At 45.4% G+C, this 19555-nt stretch overlaps 1 protein-coding gene across 3 annotated transcripts in view; it reads right to left on the minus strand.

Annotated features, from left to right (window-relative positions):
* Window positions 1–2371: 2371 nt before the first annotated feature.
* GRIA1 (glutamate ionotropic receptor AMPA type subunit 1) overlaps window positions 2372–19555 on the minus strand; it is a 323898-nt gene continuing 306714 nt past the window's right edge. For all 3 annotated transcript variants that reach the window (XM_085001892.1, XM_021077008.2, XM_021077009.2), the window contains 2 exons: window positions 13149–13283; window positions 2372–5236 (listed from right to left, as the gene is read on the minus strand). In XM_085001892.1, coding sequence (XP_084858018.1) covers window positions 5036–5236; window positions 13149–13283 — 336 coding nt within the window. In that variant the 3' untranslated portion in view covers window positions 2372–5035. The remainder of the gene's footprint in view (window positions 5237–13148; window positions 13284–19555) is intronic.

Here is a 19555-nt window from a genome sequence, read left to right on the forward strand (position 1 = left end):
TTTTCATGAGCATTTTCTTTATCCCCAGGTTGGCCTAATTGTAGTGGTTCTCAATCCTGGCTGTACATTTTAATCACCTGAGAGTTCAGAACAAACCAGCCACAATAAAACAATGATGGCCATATGTGCACACAGACAAATTGTACTTAGAGATGCATCTTGGGCAGTAGTGATTTTGGTTGAAGTTCCCTACATGACTCCAGTGTGCAGTTAGGGCCAAGAGTCACTGCTTGTGTTGACACCAGAGGGCCCTCTTTTTTTGGCTAGGAAAATGAGGTTCAGGTAGTTAATCTTCCTGTCCAAGATTGTAAAGGCAGGGGGAGGTGAATCCTGATCTCATCTACTGGCCTTTCCAGTTGAGCACACTGCTCTTCTATTCATGATGTGATCTGGAAACTTCAAGACAGAAAACGTCTTTGAAAATTACAAAACATTATATTATATTAGGATTGTTTGTCACTGGCCAGACACACACCAGAACCCAGGTTATCAGATGGCATGTCCATGGTCCCAAGGGAGAAAATGCCATTCTAGTCATCTGATAAGAGAGAAGAAAGTGGCTTCTTACTCAAGAGCCTCAGTTTTCTTATCTGTAGAGTGGGATAGGAGTGGACCTCCGAAGACCTTCTTTCCTAGAGGGGACATTAGCATGTGGTAAAGAAGGAACTTGCCATCTTGTCTCTTACTGAGGGTAAGTTGACTTTGGACACTGTTTTAGTGATATTCATGCCTATTTGTATAGGACCTTGTCAATTCTCTCTTGATATATATCACAGTATTACTCATCAGATACCCTGAACAGAGCTGTAAAAGATGCAAGATAAAGTCAGAAAAATTAAAAGATGTATATTTCACTTTCATGCTAGTGGTATCTCCTTGACAGTGTTAGATTCCTGGGGAGTCTTCCACAAGGATACTTTGACTGCTGGGAATGCCTTCTTTAGCTGAGCCTAAGTCCATTGCCCTTAACTCCCAGAACTGATCCTGGTCTTGTCCACGTAGAAAGCTAATTCCACTTCCCCGGACAGCTGCAAGGCTCCTTCTCCAGGCTGAACCAACTGTTCTGCAAGGGGACCTGCTTTTCCGTCCGCTTCCCAACCTGCTGCTGTTCTGTAGCCTAGATCTATTTTAAAGGGGCCCAAAGTGACTCTTTCAACCCTTTTCCTTTCAGACTAATCCTGTCTGGATTAGTGATCTCTCATGCCCCAGGAGGATAGAAGGAGAGATTGGCTTTCCCAAAGGTATGACAGGTGTAACTTGAACCATTCCATTTTCAGTTACTTTGGTATCACAGGAAGACAGAGAACTGTTGGCCTGTGGTTTTCCAGACCATCATGTATCATGACCTGGTTAACCATGAGATGGGCAATGTAAAGCTTATGGATTTGGGCAGACTCAGTTCAAATCTCAGTTCTGTCACTTACGAGACTGTGGGAGGTTGTGATACATCTAAATTTGAGATGCTTCACCTGTAATGTCTTATTTTAGAGGGCCATTGTCATGATGTAGACGATATGGAGTCTGCTTAACCTAGTAAGTGCCCCATGCATGGTGACCTGTGCCCTCATAGGCATTATGGTCATTATGCCAACTACTTGATTGCAAGGTGACAGAGATCAGTCTTTCCCGTGTGGCAGCTGGGGCTAAGGGCTTCTTCATTGAAAAGAACCCCAAATGCCGGAGGCTACTGCAGGTGGGTCTGAACAGTGACTGGAACTTCACACAAGTCTGCTAGCTTCTCTCCCTCCCTTCCCCCAAAGCCTCTAAGCCATAGTAGCTGCTGCCTGAAATGCCACTTTTATTTTAGACCTCTGATCCCTGCAATATGCAGAATTCTTTGGGAAAGAAAACACTTGAAGCTGTTCTTAATCATGAGTATTTAAGGGTCACCATGTGTCCTGTTACAGAAAGCCGATCTTGCTTGAGTGAAATAATAGCTTTCAGGCAAGAAAGAGGGTCACGTGGTCTGAGGGCCAAGATTGTGTATAAGACTGGTCTGAATTTGGTTTTGGCTGTGACTCTGCACATCACAATTGTACCTGGACTCCACCTTGTGGGAAGTCTGGAACACATTCCGTGTGAACCCTCAGGACCGTGACCTGGTCCTTAACCACAAGTCGAGCACTGCTCCTTGCGCAGTTGGAACCATGGCCCTTGAAAACCATTCCTTCTGTTGTTACCTTATTTGGATAAATAACTCCCAGTGATCCAGCTGAAATGACTTATTTGAGAGCTGTTAGTGAGTCAGGAGTATTGGTCACCATTAAAAAAAATGTACTGAACTTAGGCTTAGGAATAAGGAAATACCATCGTTTAGAGCTCTGGCTTTAGAAATGGCACAACAATGGAATGGACAAATATGAAAAGTAGATAATGGATCCACAGTGATTTAATTCTTGGTGATATTTTCATTTTATGCAAATACCAAAAGAAAAAAAAATCCTGACTGTTTGAAAGAAAAACAGGAACCAAAAAAAATATTTAGTGTTTGATCAAGCAAAAATCCTTTCACACATCTGCCAAGAGAGTTAAAACAAATATAGATGTTAAATAAAAGGCCCAGGTACCAAAGAGCAAAATTTAATGAAAGCCAGAACTGTTAAGTAATGGATTCCTGTTGAGAAAAATGTCAATCTCTTCCAGAGTTTTCCCATTGCTCTATTTTTAAGAAAAGTGTAATAAAAATACATAATACAAGTTAACTTTTTTCTTACTTTTGTTTTCCCCATCACCCCTCCATTGATGAAAAACATTGTCTTGCTGGAGTCTTGGACCCCCACATAGCATAGCCCCTCATTTCTAGCATAGGTGGTCTCTCCCTATTAGATCATGTTTCTGGTGTGCTCAGTGGCTGGAGAGGCATCTTACCAAGCCAAAGGTAAAAGGTCTTTGAAGCATGTTGATGGTAAAGGGTTATTTCCAACTCCTCCGAAATGCAGACCCCCTAATGGTGGGTCATGTCAGATTCTGCAGTGGTAGGCTAAGGGTTGAGAAGAATCTGGTAGGAGGGTAAGGGGTAAGGACATCAACTGACAGTAACAAAAAGTGAAAATCCACCTTGAGGGTCCTGCTTCACGCACCATACCCCCACTGACACGTGAGAGACTGAACAGCAACTTGAGGTGAAAGGGCAAAGAGTTTGATTTTGGGATGGTTCTTTGCTGTGGCTGATAGTAGGAGGATGGAAGAGACATAGAGATGATGCGTATCCACGGAGAGAGTCCACAGATGAAGCCAGTCACGTTGCACCTACTTGTACATAGGCTCCAAAACCTTTAGTTGGTCAATTGCTAATGATGTCCTCTAGTAGAGAAGATTGTAGGGGGTAAGGGGACAAGCCAGAATATGGTTATCAGTAAAAGCTGAGAACACATGGCACTCACTGAATCATGCACCTAAGGAGAGTGGCTGCTGGAGAGCTGGAAGCCAATTGCACCAAGAATGAGAGTTGGGATCTCCAGGAAAGCAATGTGCCAGGACCAGCTGCCTCCCACCCCCCAACACCCAACCAAAGTTGTAGTCAGTCTGGGCTTCTCTCTATGAACGCTGTCACTTCTCCAATCTTGTTTTAGTTCAGCTTTGTAGTCCCAAACATGGGCCTATTGACTCTGATCACTGGAATACAGTATCTTCATTCTGTCTTTGTCAGGGGGAAGGTTGGCTTCCTTGGGTTAGAAGGATGTTAAGTTTCCTCAAAGTTATCACCTCAGTCTGTCTCCCTATCATCCTTTAAATCATTCACCCTTGGGCATTTTACTTTCTAAAGATGACAAAATGTTATCTGGCCACCTATGAAAAGGATACCTTTATAGGACATAGAAACTCGAGTTCTCCAGGTCAGCAAAACCGTAAGCTTCACCTTTGGTCTCTCAGTCATAGAACAGGGCACACCATCGAAGGTTCCACAGTTTATAGGCTTCAATGAAGCTTCTTTTCCCAAAGTTCTTCCATCAACTTTCTTTTGCATTTAGCTTGCATGACAGTCCCCCCCCCCACCGCCCCCACATCAGAAGCTCTGAAGAGAGTTTACTCTACTGTGGGGTTTCTGCTCAGAAGTCAAGCAAATGAAAAGTGTGAACCAGGGGTTCTCTCTGGCTCTGAGCTATTCCCAAGGCTCTACTTGGTTCAAGAAGCCAGTTGCCCTTCAGCCACCAGAATGCTTCTGGGCTTGAACATAGCAGCAGGACACACTTCTCAGGATTGAGGTTGACTCTGTGAAGAAGCATATGATTCCACCTAAGGCCTACAGAGATAGCTGTTACACATTAAAGGAAGCTTTATCAGAGCCTCTGGAATTTCACGAGTCCTCCTCTGACTGCACACCTGCCTTTGTTGACCCTCTCCGCCACCCTTGTCCTGCATGACTTTACATGTGTTCTCCATCAGTGCTGAGGCAGGGCCCTGTCTGAGGAGGGCAGCCCACTCCTCCAACAACTTCCAACTCCATCCGTGGCTTGGGGCCGAGGTGGGGAGGGGGATTTGGAGAGCTCCCATGATGAATTAGTTTGAAGATTGCTTTTTCCCTTTTGCTTGCTTGTAAGGTAGAACAGATCTTGAATCTCCAATCTGAAAACCAAAGAAGGATGGGTAGGGAGTTGGGAGTAAGAAGTAAAGAGAAGGAGGGGCCTAACAGAACTTGAAAACCATGGATATTAGTAAGAAAAAAATACTGCACACACAAAGACACATTAACAACCGAATTAAAAGAAAATAGTACAGTTTCCTCGTTAGTGTTCTAGTGACTCCGTGTTCAGAGACACAGGCTCTATTTGACAGGGTTATGCTCCCCTTATTGCAATACAGTGTTACTTGTCATCTCACTTAGCAGATGGAAAAGGGCAAAATAACATCAAAAAAGGAAAAAGGGGCTGCAAAATGGTTTCTCAATTCTTCAGGAAAATCAGTTGAATCATCCTCCCTGTGGTCATGGTGGTTGGTGGTGGTTGCGTTTCATTTTGTTGTTTTTGGCACTGAAGGGTTGGGATGGAACTGGGGGAGCCTGAGCATACTCCCCAGGGGTCTTGGTTCTGCTCCATTACAATCCAGTGGCTCCCAAGGGCATCCCTGTACTGTGGCTCATGCAGGGAATGGATTGCATGGACTTGGGGAAGTCATGGCTGACGACCCGGCCGTTTTCTCCACTACCACCACCGCTGGCTCCTGCCCCGCTGTTTCGGGGGAGCGTTGATGTCCGTATGGCTTCGTTGATGGATTGCTGTGGGATCAAACAGAAACCCTTTTCAGGAGGACCGGGGGTTCTTCCCCAAGTCCTTGGCAATGATTGGCAAGGAGAATGAGTCAACACTGGACAACGCCCCAACTCTCCTCCCACATCCAACTTTTCTCCTAAGCTATAATGCTAGTCTTGACTTCCCATGCACCCACAAAATTGTCAGGTGGCTCTGAACAAGTCTGGTCCCTTCTCTGGACCTCATATTCTCTCAGTTTAATCAGGTGTACTGGACTGGGTGAGCTCCTAAGATCCTTTCTGGTTCTTACACTCTGTGATTTCTACAGATAGAATAGTTCCATGGTAGTGTTGATGATGCTATAAGTGTAGTAACATGACCAAGGAGAACTGGAAATGGGCTTTAGGAAACCTGAACTTTAGTTCTGGTTCTGACATCAGCTAGTTGTGTGACCTTGTGCACATCTCCTTATCTCTCTGGATCTTTTAAATATCCATGTTTGCCAAAATGTAATGGTCTATGCACCCACTGACTTTTATTAGCAAAAAGGGTGCTATACTATATGAAAATGATTTAAAATATTAAAAAATTGAGAGTGTATCATTGTTGGGTGAAAATTTAAAACTACCTCTGATATGCTTCTGGGAAAATGATATCCTGCCTCTAACAGTATGTGTTAAGGGAATGTAGGACTTGCTTGAATAACACAATAGGCAAAATGTAATTGGAAAAAAGCATGCGCTAAAGAAAAATGAGAATGAATTCCAAAGATCATTATCTGTGTATCCTCTGCTTCCTATCGGCATATAGTATAACCTGTACTTCTAGACTGACACGTCAGATCAGTGCTACTAAGCTGTGAGTTCTAGATGGTTGGAACTCTGGATGTGAAAAGAACTTCATTGTTCATCCCAGGATGAGATGGGCTAGATCGAATATTCAGGACCCCAATCTGTAATTGAAAGCATATCTTAAAGACCAGAGAAGCTGTAGTCTTCTGAGTTCCTTTGGAGAAAGAAACTTCATGATATGGAATCTAAACCCTCTTCCTGTCACTTCCAACTTCCCATGAAAATATACCCATTGAAACTTTGAGGTAGGGCTTCGTTTCTTGGTGGGAATCACTGCAAAGAAGAATTGTCTATGAGTTGAGAGGTTTCTTTCTCTAGGATAAACCTACCCATCCTTCAAGGCTCATTTTGTCCTTATTTCCTTGCAATTGTCTTTGGCTGCCCTAGCAAGTGCTGGTCCCCCTCACCCAGTCCCCGCACATTGCACATCTGCTGCAATAATTCTGCTTCAGGTATGTAACTTGTCTTAAGAATGATAACTGCCTGAAGGAGGGCAAGGGCCATGTCCTCTCAATTCTTAGCTACCTCTCAGAGTGTCCAGGATGTCATTAGAGGATCAGTAGATAAACTTGGCATGATTCTAGTGAAGGGAGAAGTCAGTCAACCTACCAAGGCTGGACAGACATAAACAGGGCAGTTTTGACCCAACTGTTATTCTTTCTGCTATATTATGCTGGGGGATTGGCTGAGTTCTAGCAATTCTGATAATGTTTTAAAATAGTCTTTCTTAAAAAAAAAAAAAAGGCTGTGATTCAGACAGATTTGGCCCATAGGATCCTCCAGCCACATTGGTTCTGTCTCCACATTGGTTCAACCCCCCTGGATGTGACTTATTTTACACTCTGCCTGGTTGTCCTACACTGAAGAAATGTGACAGGATTGCATTCTTCTAAGTCAAGGCCAAATAAACACCACTGTGATGCTCTGGGCTTGGGGGTAGGGGTGAAAATAAAAGATGAGGAATTCATGGTTACTTGTTCTCACTTTAAAAATGCTGAAAAGAAATTAACTTTTTATTTGTGTGTCTGGGCAGTATGGAATCTTCTATAGATCAGCTTGGAATGTTTATCTCCTGTGATTTTTCTCTGCGACACCCCTATAATTAAAAAAAAAAGTTCACATAGATCACCTTGGACTTAGTTTCTCAAAAAGGTCTCACATATGTTCATAATATTCCAAGTTGGTGGTATTTGCCAAATTTATCTTATAGGAGAAGTCTGATGGCCTAATCAGTATTGGTACCTATCAAAGTCTGAGATAACTTAGTCAGGCATGTAGCCAAATCCCTCCAAGTTTATGGCAATCAGAAGTGGTTTTCAAGGAAGCTGAGAGAATCTCAGGTCAATGACTCCATACCCCCATTGATGGTGGGTCTTACCTGCTTACTGGCTTTTCCCCCTAGGCTCAGGTGTCTCAGAAGAAGAGATGAATAGAGTCAAAACTTTGGAATGGAAGCATTGCTAAAAATGACTATTTCACTAGTTCTCAAACTTGGCCCCCCATTGTTATCCTATGGGAAGTTTTAGGGTGAAAAAACCACTGAGAGCTGAGACCTATCTCAGGGATGTTGACTTAATAGGTGTAGTGTGTGGCTTGGAGTTTTGAAAACTCCGCAAATGATCCTAATACGCAAGCGTGGAAGAAACACACTGATCTAGGTTGATTTCACTTCATAGAGAAACTGAGGATTTAGCCCTGACTTGCTTGAAGTTAGTTATCTGTGACCTCCTAGCAAAGCTGATGACCTTCTGACTGTGGTGCCTTCTCCCCCCAGTAGCTAAATTGTCATAAGCCAATGTCACTTCTCTCCTTGCCTCTGGGAACTGTGGTTCTCCCTTGTCCATCCCTGACATACCAGCCATTCTTCAAGTTCATCCTTATATGTTGTTGCCTTTGAAATGATACTCAAGTGCTTTAGAAACTCATTCCTTGAATAGTGATTATATCCTAACTTCCCAGTAACATGCTTTTCTAAGCAGAGTCTACCCACCCTCTGCCTGCCCTCAAACACCCTAATAAGAGGTTGGTCCTTGGTAATGACCTCACCCTGGCACCTGTGCTGAGAGCCAGAGTGACCTCCTACCATGGAGGATGCACCCCTGCCTTACCATGTCTCTCAGCTGCTCATTAATTCCAGGGACATGTGCAAAGCCCGACCGCTGGCCGTGGTTTCAACACAGCCCGTGTTAGCACAGCCATGGCAATGATGCAAAGTCAGCGGCTCTCCAGGGAAGGGGGGTGGCTGGGGATTATTTTCCTTTGGGAGAAAGGTGGTGAATAATAAAGACCCTGGCTGTCCTTAATATAAGTTGAGGGCTCAGGTTCCTGTCTGTTTTCCCAGGCAGAGGGGAGGGACGGGGGATCTGGGACTTCATTCAATTTGGAGTACGTTTTGGGTTTTATACTATTGCTACTGGGTGACAGTTCAGTTATACTCAGATGCTGTGGTTGCCTCAAGTCCCTCTCTTGAGTCCTCGGCTCGCCCCTGCTCTCCTTCTCCATGACCCCCTTCTCATATCCGGGCAAGAGTTCTGGCTTTTGGGTCTGCAGTACTTGTGCATCTTTTGGAGGTGACTGTCTTTCCCTGGTTAATTCTTTTCAAGTTTCAAGTCTGTTAAGCATCCCTCTCTCAGAGAAGCCTCCCTGGAATACTACTCAGCCATAAAAAACAACAAAATAATGCCATTTGCAGCAACATGGATGGAACTAGAGACTCTCATACTAAGTGAATTAAGTCAGAAAGGGAAAGCCAAATTCCGTATGGTATCACTTATATCTGGAATCTAATATACAGCACAAATGAACCTTTCCACAGAAAAGACTCATGGACTTGGAGAACAGAATTGTGATTGTCAAGGGGGAGGGGGAGGGAGTGGGATGGACTGGGAATCTGGGGTTAATAAATACAAATTATTGCAGTTGGAGTGGATGAGCAATGAGATCCTGCTGTACAGCACAGGGAACTATATCCAGGCACTTGCTATGGAGCATGATGGAGGATAATGTGAGAAAAAGAATGTATATGTATTAAAAAAAGAAAAACTACTTAATTTATGCAGACCCCAATTTCTTCATCTCTAGAATGGTAAGCACAACACACTCTAGGGTTAATGAAAATGTATATAAAGAGGGCTTTGAACATTCAAGTTACTATAAAGATTTCTTTTATTCCATCCCTTTCTTCTCTGTTCCTTCTTCTTTTCTTTCTCTTTTCTGCCCCCTCTTACTTCCCTCTGTCTCTTTTCCATGAAAAGTTGAGATGGGTTCCTTAAAAATTGTTGAGAAATAGGAAGCTTGATTGTGAACTAGGTTTAGGGGCTCAAGGCCTTAACAGCTGGCCACACACCATGATTAAGAAAAGAAGCAAGAGGAAAGGTTCTTGCAAAAGGCCCTGGACACCATCAGTGTGGTTCTCCATGTGAAGTTGGAGGCTGCACCTTTGAAAAGAGCTAGTCTGCCTCTGGAGAAGGCCAAGTACAGAATAAGGAGAACTGCACAGCTGGCAAGTCTGAGAGGTGAGCAGAACATGTTCCATTTATCTCCTTTTAGTTGAGAGAGGAGCTGAGGGAGCTTTGAAATATCAGGGGTAGGTTGATTAAAAAACACCATACAGGCATCTTTTCTGCAGGTGAAAGACTAAAAACCCTACTAAGAGCCACGATGAGTTGGGCAGAAGTCATGCCAACCAATGGCATGATTCCAAGAACTCTTGGTGTTGGATCCTGAGAAATTCAACATCTTCTTTGGAAAGGAAAGGGTGAGAATATTTCCATGAAATTATGGCATGACTCAGTGGTATCTTATAAGAATTCTTGTTTTGTTTTCTTTTGTTTTGCTTTTTAGGGCTGCACCTGTGACATATGGAAGTTCCCAGGCTAGGAGTCAAATTGGAGCTAGAGCTGCTGGCCTATGCCACATCCACAGCAACACCAGATCTGAGACACATTTGTGACCTACACCACAGCTCATGGCAACCCCGGATCCTTAACCCACTGAAAGAGGCCAAGGATCAAACCTGCATCCTCATGGATACCAGTTGAGCTGGTTACTGCTGTACCACATGGGAACTCCCAGGATTCTTGTTTTTACCTGAATGTTGTAATTCGGGTAACTGACCTTCACTTTGGTGGTGAAGGTCAACATTGTTCAGGGTATAAGAAGGTCTTAGTTTTCAGCCACCCTGGTACCACCACTTGATACTGACTATGATTAGTGGGACATGGTTATCTCATAAGGACAGCTAGAATTGCAGATTCCCTGCTTTGTGGATGCCTGGTCTCTTATGAGTACAGAGCGATAGGACCAAAAGCACTTTGGGGGATATTGTGTGTGCTTCCAGGCTGGGTGGTTCTGATGGTTGTGTTTGCTTAACCCAACGGCAGCTCCTCCCTATGCCTCATCTTGTTCTCCAACAGATTTTTTTCTGGATCCAATTCCACATTAATTTTACTAATACCTACTCTATGTAGTGGGGGGGGGATATCCAAAGAGAAATAAGACACAGCTTCTTACCTTAAGGATCTCACAATCTCTATAGCTTAAAAAACCCTAGGACATCTAAGTAGCAGCAGTAAAAGGAAAGTCTTAAGGAGACTGTAGCTAGCCAATTATGTGAATATTATTATAAATTCTAGTTATTATTTATTGAGGGATTATTATGGCCCAAGACTTTTGCCAAGCCCTTTAAATCTATTTTTTTTTTCATATAAGTGTTACAGCAATTTTATGATGTAATACTACTAGCCCCATTTTATAGAAAAGGAGGATCATCCAATTTTTTTTTTTTTTTTGCCACCTTGTGGCATATGGAGTTCCCAGGCCAGGGATCAGATCCAAATGGCAGTTGCAACGTATACTGCTGCTGTGGCAACACTGGATCCTTAACCCACTGTGCTGGGCTGGGAATTGATCCTTGTCCCAGCCTTCCAGAGATTCAGCCTATCCCACTGCACCACAGCAGGAACTCCAGAAAGGAGGATAAGAAAGCTATTGAAACTTGTCCAGGATGACACAATTAACACATGGAGTAGGCAGGTTATGTGGTCAGACATCCAGTGTTCAGAGCCTTGCATTAAACCACTGTCCTGCCCTGTGTTCTAGGGGAGCTCCTGTGACGTGTACTGAGCCAATCCTGGGACCCTTATTAGGGTTGTGGCCCATGAGGAAGGTTTAGGGGGTTGTAAAATTGTGCTCACCCAGTTTTTCTCCTGTTCCCCTATTGCCATTGGAGTAACATTTACTTTGGAGGGTTAGATGGGAGAGTCTTTAGGCTTATGTTTTGGATGGATAGGCAGAGAAAGCTTTGCTTAAATTCTAGGAGACCTTGTGTGTCCAGCCAAGCTCCTTGGAGGTTTATACTGGATTTGGGATCTGAGGCTCATGCTTTTGCTGTGCTTTGCCCTTTTTGGAAAGACCTAAATTTGGATGAGGTGGTCAAGGGTAGGATTGAGGCCAAATACCATCACACTGCCATGCCTTATTTATTCCTTCTTACAATATCTTAGGAAGTTGCCTTTTAAATGGGTCCTATGGGAGAGGGATTGGCCCGCATTGAGGCACATGGCTAGAAAATATGAGGTGGGTGGCTGGAGTGTGGAGCACGTACGGAGAGCAGATTGCCTGAGAAAGGAGAGTAGGCTGGAGCCATGGTGTAGAAATGCTGAATGCCAGGATGGAAGGCCCTCGTGCCCCAACTCCCACTCCCTGTGTACAGAACTGTACAGAGTTTCCAAACAGGGGAAGCAAATATCTAGCTACGCCTTCTCCAAGAGGGACCTGGAGGAATATGCAGGGCTGATGCCTAAGGCAAGGAGGGGGTTGGCAGGCTGTGGTTGTGATCCAGCAGTGTATATGCTGAGCCTAGGAACAACTGCAGGTTGAAAAAACGGGCTTCTTAGAGCACATTCCAGGAGAGCAAACCCTACAAATGAATCTTAGTCTAGTCAAGCCAAGATAACAGCCTAGGGTACATTGCTCAGAAGGACTATGCTTTTTTCCACTCCTATTGGTTTGAATCCTACTTGTCCCTCCTCTTAGTTTCTAGTTCTTCCTGGAAGCCCTATTTTCTCCCCTCTCTATATCCCTATAGGATGTCCTATCTATGCCACAGTTAGGATAATTTTTCCGGATCACTCTTTGTTAGAAAGGCATCTTGGTCCTCTCTACCTCCTCAGGATGTCTCGCTTATAATGTGGCGTGAATAACACTTCCTTCCATCAATGTTTTCTTATTGAAGCTAAATGATGAAATGTGAGGGGCCTTGAAGTAATCCAAACTCCCTCCGGATGCTTGAATCTATATCCTGTCAAGAGTTCTTCAGCCTTTACATGCGTACCTCCCTTGATGGGGTGCCTGCTACTTACTGGGATAGTCCATCCCATTTGGGGGCAGCTCTGAAAGAAAAGTAGATCTCACTTCCTTTGTTAACATCTGTTCTCCTTGGCTTTTACACATTAGTTCTTGTGTTATACTTGGGGACCCTACAGACCTCATCTGTTTTCTTTCTCCCCTGAACGGTCTTCACGCTTGTACAGATAGCTCTCATATCTTCCGTAATGCTTCTCTTTCCAGTTAGTTGCCTTCAGCTGTGTTTGATATGGTTTGGGGTCATCTAATTAATCTGCTTACCATTCTCTGGGCATGATCCTCTTTGCCAACATCCATCTGATAATATGATGGCTAAGAATTCACCAAGCATGGCAAGATCATCCACTTTGCAGAGGGAGGATCCCCCCTCTGCTGTCTTGGGCGCTACACTTCAGTTAATGCCACCCCAGGTAGAATCTACCTTTAGAGCATCACCCTGGCCTCACACTGTCTTGACTGCCCACTTAGACCCCTGACTTTTAATCTCACCCCTCACCTCTGGCTCATGCATTTATTTTCTCAGGCCTAATGTTTGTCCTGCACATTCCGTCTTCCTTCCTTTCTTACAGCTCCCTCCTTCCCGGTCACCTTCCTCAAAGCAGCTTTCCATCGGTCGTCACCCCCTGCCTTGAGCTGACCTCAACCTCCTGTCACTCCCCACCCTTTCCAGCAAAGGGACTCCCAGCAAATCCCGCTGGGTCACAGAACAGGTTAGGAAAGAGGCCTGGGAAGACGATGCCACCTTCATCCGCTTGGATTCGCTACGTGACTTGTAGCAGAACTCGATTAAGGCAACCAGCATGGCTAGTCCAAGTCCTCCAATCAGGATGTAGAACACGCCAGCCACATTGCTGAGGCTCAGAGCGCTTGTCTTGTCCTGGGGAGAGGAGGAGGGAAAGCAGGGGGAGGGGGAGAGAGTAAAGTGAGCCAAGGAGCTAGAGAGCATCCAAGAAACAGCATTTTATCACACATACACTCAACCCAGCACCCTCTTTAACACTCGTAATTGTTGAAAACGCTTTGTATTTATGGACAGTGTGTTAAAAAAAATCCCCAGGAAAAAAATGTATATGTGTGCATGTGTGTGTGCACATGTGCATGTGTGTGACAATTTTCCAAGCATACCGAATTATATTTAATTTATAAATAGATTTGCCCTCCTCCCCAGTGCCTATTCTAGGGTGGGAGATGCCACAGAAGTCAGAGCAGCTTCTGCCAAGATCTGCACCCTTGAGCTTACTCCATTCTTTCAGAAAATTGTATCCCTTCCTTTTCAGCTCAGTTCCTGCCCTCCTTTCCCCTCTGTTGCTCAGCAACGCATTGGTTTTCCTTATTGTTTGTGTCTCTGAATGTTTTTCTGAGAGTTGGTACTTAAAATGAACTTTCCCCTAGATGTGCATTTGATTTCAATTTAATAAGACAGTTATTGTACATATAATAAAGATCAACCAGTGTATACCTTTAACTTACTGCGCTGAGTCCCAACTGAGGGGAGAAAGAAAACTGGGGGGCTTGGAATAGAAAAAAGGCACTGAGATAGAAAAATGGCTCTATTAAATCCTAATAATTATGCTTAATTGGAGTCATTTTTCTGGTGAAGGTGCTTGCTGAAAAACACTGTAGGCAGACTGAGATGGCTGAATTTAGAAATCCTGCGGTGAAAGATCTTGCACTGGTTTCGGATAAATGGGATCATAGGGCAGGGCGCTTAATTTCCAGGGACCTGAGGACGAGGGTCCATGCCCAGTAGGAGGTGGAGAGAGCTCATTTCGTGGAGCCTGAGAAGGGTCAGCGGTGGGTGAGCCCATCCCTGAGTTCTGTTACCTCCAATGGGGTTCACAAGTCGGGGACTGAGGGACAACATCTTCCCACGTGGTGAGAATGACCAAACAAAACCAGTGGTTGTGGGGAGAGGTAATGGCTCAGGGAGGGGGGAACTGCTCAGTTAAATCCTTGACACAGGCCAGAAAGCGTCTTTAAATCTTGGAAGAACACCCATCCCCAGATGTCACAGTAATGCGGAACACCTTTGCTTATATTGTTTGCTCAGGTGCTCGTTGCATTAATACAAAGTGCATGCCTCATCTGGCACAGGCAGACTCCATGGGATAACCCTTTTACATCTCTCCACACATCTTTTGTCCGGTGGGGATGCTGGCAAGCCACACAAAAGGTGAGCTCTCATGCCCCAGGGACTCCCCTGACATCTGCTTCTTAGAAGCTGTCTATGTAGCAACGGGGCAGGCACTGACCAAGTCAGTGGCCTTGGCCCTGGTTCTACCTGGTGCATTGTACACAATTCAGCAGGGCTGAGCAGCTGGCAATAGCAACGTCCCTTTCCTCCTCAGAGGCAGCCTTGGCCAGCCGAGCTGTAGGCTTATTTAAAGCATACCCCTTGGGTGGCTCCCTGTATTGCTAAAGCAGATGGTTCTTGAATATGGGCTCTACTTGGTAAGGCATAGTCTGGCTTTGGAAGCAGTGGAAATGATTATTCAAAGGGCTAGAATTTCTCCTGCTCTGGTATAGCAGCCTGATAAGGGAAATGTGCAGCAATGAGTTTGGTGATTGATTCAAGAGTTGGCTCAACAAGTCAACTCCCACTTGGCCTGATATTTCAGAATGTTCAAAGTGTCTCCCTGTGTGTTGGTCAGGAGTTCTGCCTTTCTGCTTCTGGAGAGTAAGTCTCTTAGAGTTCTTGGAGGACTTACAGTTTGTAGACATCCCTATAAAACTCTGTGGGTAGGCCTTGGGGTGCGGTGGGGGGGCATGTTAATGTAGCATTGGCTCACACCTTAGAAAAGGTGCTGACAGTGACGCTGAGAGAGAGGGGATGGGGAGCACGCCTTGGGGGTGGCGCTAGACAAGATGGCCCAGAGGAAAGGGTTGAGTCCTGCTGACATCACAAGCTGATCAGCTGTTCAGTAGCTGAAGTGCCTCTTTTCTCTTTGGTTACCAAGGCTGTTTCTGTCTCCATAGTTTTTTCAAGTTCACCCTGGTTATGAATTGTTTTCAAGGATAAAGAAGTGGTGGAAATCTTGTCAAAAAAGCCTAAGAGGCCATCTGCCTCCCTGATGGTAGAAGGTGGAGTGTCCTCTGCTGGTAAATCTTGGAAGGAGGATGGGTCTGATCTTCATGTGTGGTGGGGGTAGGAGGCATAGTCTATGTATCTGCAGGAGGAAGAAGGCCCAGTGCAGAGCATTTGATGATGTCTGGAGGTGGAGAGCACCCCTCACTTTTGAAGGAGCTCTCTGGTCCATGGGGATGGCAGTGTACGTCAGTGTGGGGACATGTCCCATACAAACAAAGAGGGCGGCCAGATGGTATGGGCACTGCTACTTCTTCCAGAACACAGTGCTACTCATCCTTACTTATGTTGACACAATTGTGGGAAGACCTCTGGAATCAAGGGGGCAGCTGGGCCCTATGACCCCTGTTGTCAGAAAGCAAACTTAGATTGAGGCACTGCTGCGCAAGTTTGGCCTCCTTTCACAGGGTTTACAATGAAGGGCTGATGTTTATGTCTTCCTTGACCACATAGTTGAGGAGTTGACATTTAGGCAGGCCTTCATAATTTCCCTTATGTGTGCAATTGACTTTTTTTTTTTCTTTTTTTGTTTTTGTTTTTTTGTTTTTGTTTTTTTTTTGTTTTTTTTGCTTTTTAGGGCTATACCTGCAGCATGTGGAAGTTTCCAGGCTAGGGGTTGAATCAGAGCTATAGCTGCCGGCCTACACCACAGCCACAGCAACATGGGATCTGAGCCCTGTCTGTGACCTACACCATAGCTCATAGCTGGATCCTTAACCCACTGATCGAGGCCAGGGACTGAACCCACATCCTCATGGATATTAGTCTGGTTCATTAACCACTGAGCCAGGAAGGGAACTCCCTGCCATTGGCTCTTTAATAGCCCCACATTTAGCTCTTTCAAAGGAGGCCCAAGGCCACCGTCTCCTGTTGAGTTGTCCTTATTGACTGTGTTCAACTCACTCTGATGAAATACGATGGCATACCCTGGGGCAGGAACAAAAATTCCTTTTATTTAAGGACCGGAGCTCTGATTCCTCCATATCTAGGTAAGGGGACTTTCTTAGGCGTTTGTGTACTAACAGCCATGCTTGACCAGGGAGGGGAAAAGGCAGGATCTGAGTCTTCTGAGCACCCCTCTGGGAGACCCCACTCTCCTCCCCTCCCTAGCAGCTGCCTGCCCCCAAGCCAGACAGCTTGGGGGTGGGAGTGAAAAACTCACAACTTGTCTTCTGCCAGGAGTGGGGAAAGAGAGTGGCAGTATTGAGAAGAATGACAGGCAAAAAGAAAAACAAAAATTCTTCGTTCAGCATCATTGGGCTTGTTGTTATGGTGACAAAGCCCCCTTTCATCTGTTCCCTTAACCTGTTATCTTGATTTGCCACCCTTATCATGTGCAAGAAAGATGTTTTTCTTCTTCTTTTGTATATTTCTTTGCTCCTCCCACATAATGGGGGACTGTCCCTAACTCCATCTGTGTTTCTGAGCCAATATCCCTTCCAAGAAGGCGGGGCTGGCTTGAATCTTTGTGAGGAGGGTTGAGCCAGGTCTGAGGCAGAGAGATTTGGCACTTTCTAATGGCTGCTGTAGAAAGTTCTAAGGAGAAGCCAAGTCCTTTGGCCTTAAGAGCAGTCCTTCCCATGGAGACCAGTGCTGCCCATCATGTGAGGTCTGCTGAATCTGGACCAAACTTCAGGTGTCTCCGGATACTTTCATTCCTTCTTCCTGGTATGAGAGTTTGAACTCCTACAAAGTAAAGGCTGCAGCTTTCGCTCTTCTCTGCCTTCCACAGATTTACTGGTGTGTGTACAAGTGGGGTTTTAGGGGCTGCCTGCAAGCCTTCCTCAGGCTGACTCTGTCACCTGATTTTGCCTTTCAGGGCCATGAGACTGGTTCAACCTCTCTTCCACCAATTAACCTTTCTGCTATAGGGGGCTCTCTCTTTTGCTTTTCCAAAATTTCTGTTTTTGGCTTAGCAGCCATTTTTCACGAGCAGTTGGTTATTTCCTAGGATTGGAGACTGAGTGTTGGGCTAGGCTCACTCATAAGCTAGGACCAAAGTGGGGGAATTAGGGGAAGGTGAGTTTGACTGAATTAAAGGAAGACCTTTCAAATCCATAGTGCTTTCCAAAGGTGGAATGAATGCCTTGCTGTGGATAGTGGTGAGTTCCTCACACATGGATGCGTGCAGGAAGAAGCTGAGGTGTCATCTAAAGGATTCGAGCACTGGACAGAGAGTTAGTGAGACCAAGTGGTTTCGACATTTGTTCCGACCCCAAGAGATTTCAGGGCCTCTAAGGAGTTCCTAGAGGGCCTGGGATCATGTCTTTTATAAATTCTCCCTCAAGACTAACCTCTTCAGGGTATGCAAAAAAAAAAAAAGAACTCACGTTAATTGGCAACTTCTGCTGTTCCATTTCCAATCTAGGCCAGTTCCCTAGCCTGCACATTTTCCCCAAGCGCAGTGCAGGATGAGAATTGGCCCATTGTACTAATAATTGGCAAGGCAAATGCTGCGAAAGTGAGGCTTGTGGGGGCGGCTCTTCTCAGCACTGTGTGCTCAGGGACCGGCTGCTGTACAGTGCACCACAGAACATCCTGACTTGAAACAAAAACTGCAGCAGAGAACTCAGGGGGTCCATGTGGCTTGTGGAGGGGAACCCAAGTGCTGGCTGAGGCTGAGGCCTCTTCCAGAGTGGGAGGAGTTTTCCAAAACACAGGCACCAGTCTGAGGGTCAAGTGGCTGTCCCCAGAGGGGACCTTTCACCGTGAGCTGTCTGCGTGGACAATGCATGGAAAGTGGGGGCCTGGGGTGTCAGGAAACTCAAGCATGCTGTCCCCAGAGGTTCTTCTGCCTCATGGCCCCGAAGAAAGAATTTGAAGGGAAAAATCTTTGTTTCTGTCTAGTCCCTTCTTTTAGGGCAGTGATTGGAGATTTAGGATGTGCAGTTTAGGGACCCTGGGCAGGGCCTGGGGGGTTTCATCATCCCATCTCTGATATGGGTAACTGCTGCACTTAACTCCCGGGAGACTGACCCTGAAGTCACCGGTTCTCTCCAGGCCATTGTCTGCTCTGCCTTACAGAGACTGGGAACCCTGATCCTGTGCAGCATGCTTGGCTGAAGCCAGACATCTCCATGGTTTGGGGGAGATGAAATGACTTCTGAATCTCTTTATTTCAAGTATTTTCTCCATGCTTGTCCCTCTGACATCAGCTCTTGGGGTGTCTTTAGGGCAGGAGTCTGCATTGGGAGGGAGGAAGGGAAGGAGCAGGGCATCGCCATATGATTCTGGGTCTTGCTGGGGAGCCAGTGCTCTTTCCCTGTGATGGGGCAGGGATAGGTTTGTAGACCCTGGAAGGACATAGCTGGCAGCTTGCATTCTTTTGCCTTCCAGGTGTTGCAGAGGGTGAGGGTGGGATGGGAGTTTATCCTGAGTGGATGGCCTTTCCCGCTGGTGGTGGGACTTGGGGGTCATGGTGAAAAGAGGTGGGGCTGGGAGGCAGGGCATCTCAGCTGAGTTTCTGCCCAGGTTTGTCACCGAGTCACCAGGCCATCTTGGGGGCAGGTCACTGGGTGGATGTTGCCCAGCCTGACCATTATGGGAGATGGTATTATACGATACACAGAACTAAATGACCCTGACCATAGAGTGAGGACATTATTCACTTTTCAGTTCTCTTTGAGCCTTTCTGACTAAGCCAGGGAGAAACTCTTGTTTGGTGCTGGTCTATCTTTAACACCTCTTATTATCTGCTCCTTTCCCTTTTCAAGAGAGATCAGGCCCCAGTGGTGACGATAATTATAATTTGAATTTTTCTCTTGTCATTGTATTTATTTTTGTGATGGCCTTCTACTTTTTAAAGGAAAGGTTGATTTTCTGTTTACGATAGTAGTGTTGCCCCTTTTTTATATGAATGAAATTGAAAGAATAACAAAGGTAAGAGATTTAAAGAAACATATGAAGCGACTAATAACGAGGGGTATGTGAAACTTGAAGTTTTGGCAAAGTGGGATTAAATTCTCACTAGCTCTCTTGCAGCTCTGAAGCTGTGATTTGTGATGGAGGCAATGTCTTTGGGTCATGAGACCATCTTCCTTAAACTCATCACAAAGTCACAGTTA

Source organism: Sus scrofa, chromosome 16 (genome assembly GCF_054392235.1).
Source record: "Sus scrofa isolate SSC_HxYL_T2T_F1_AM1 chromosome 16, Sscrofa_HxYL_maternal_Yorkshire_Landrace_v2.0, whole genome shotgun sequence".
Classification (NCBI taxonomy): Eukaryota; Metazoa; Chordata; class Mammalia; order Artiodactyla; family Suidae; genus Sus; species Sus scrofa.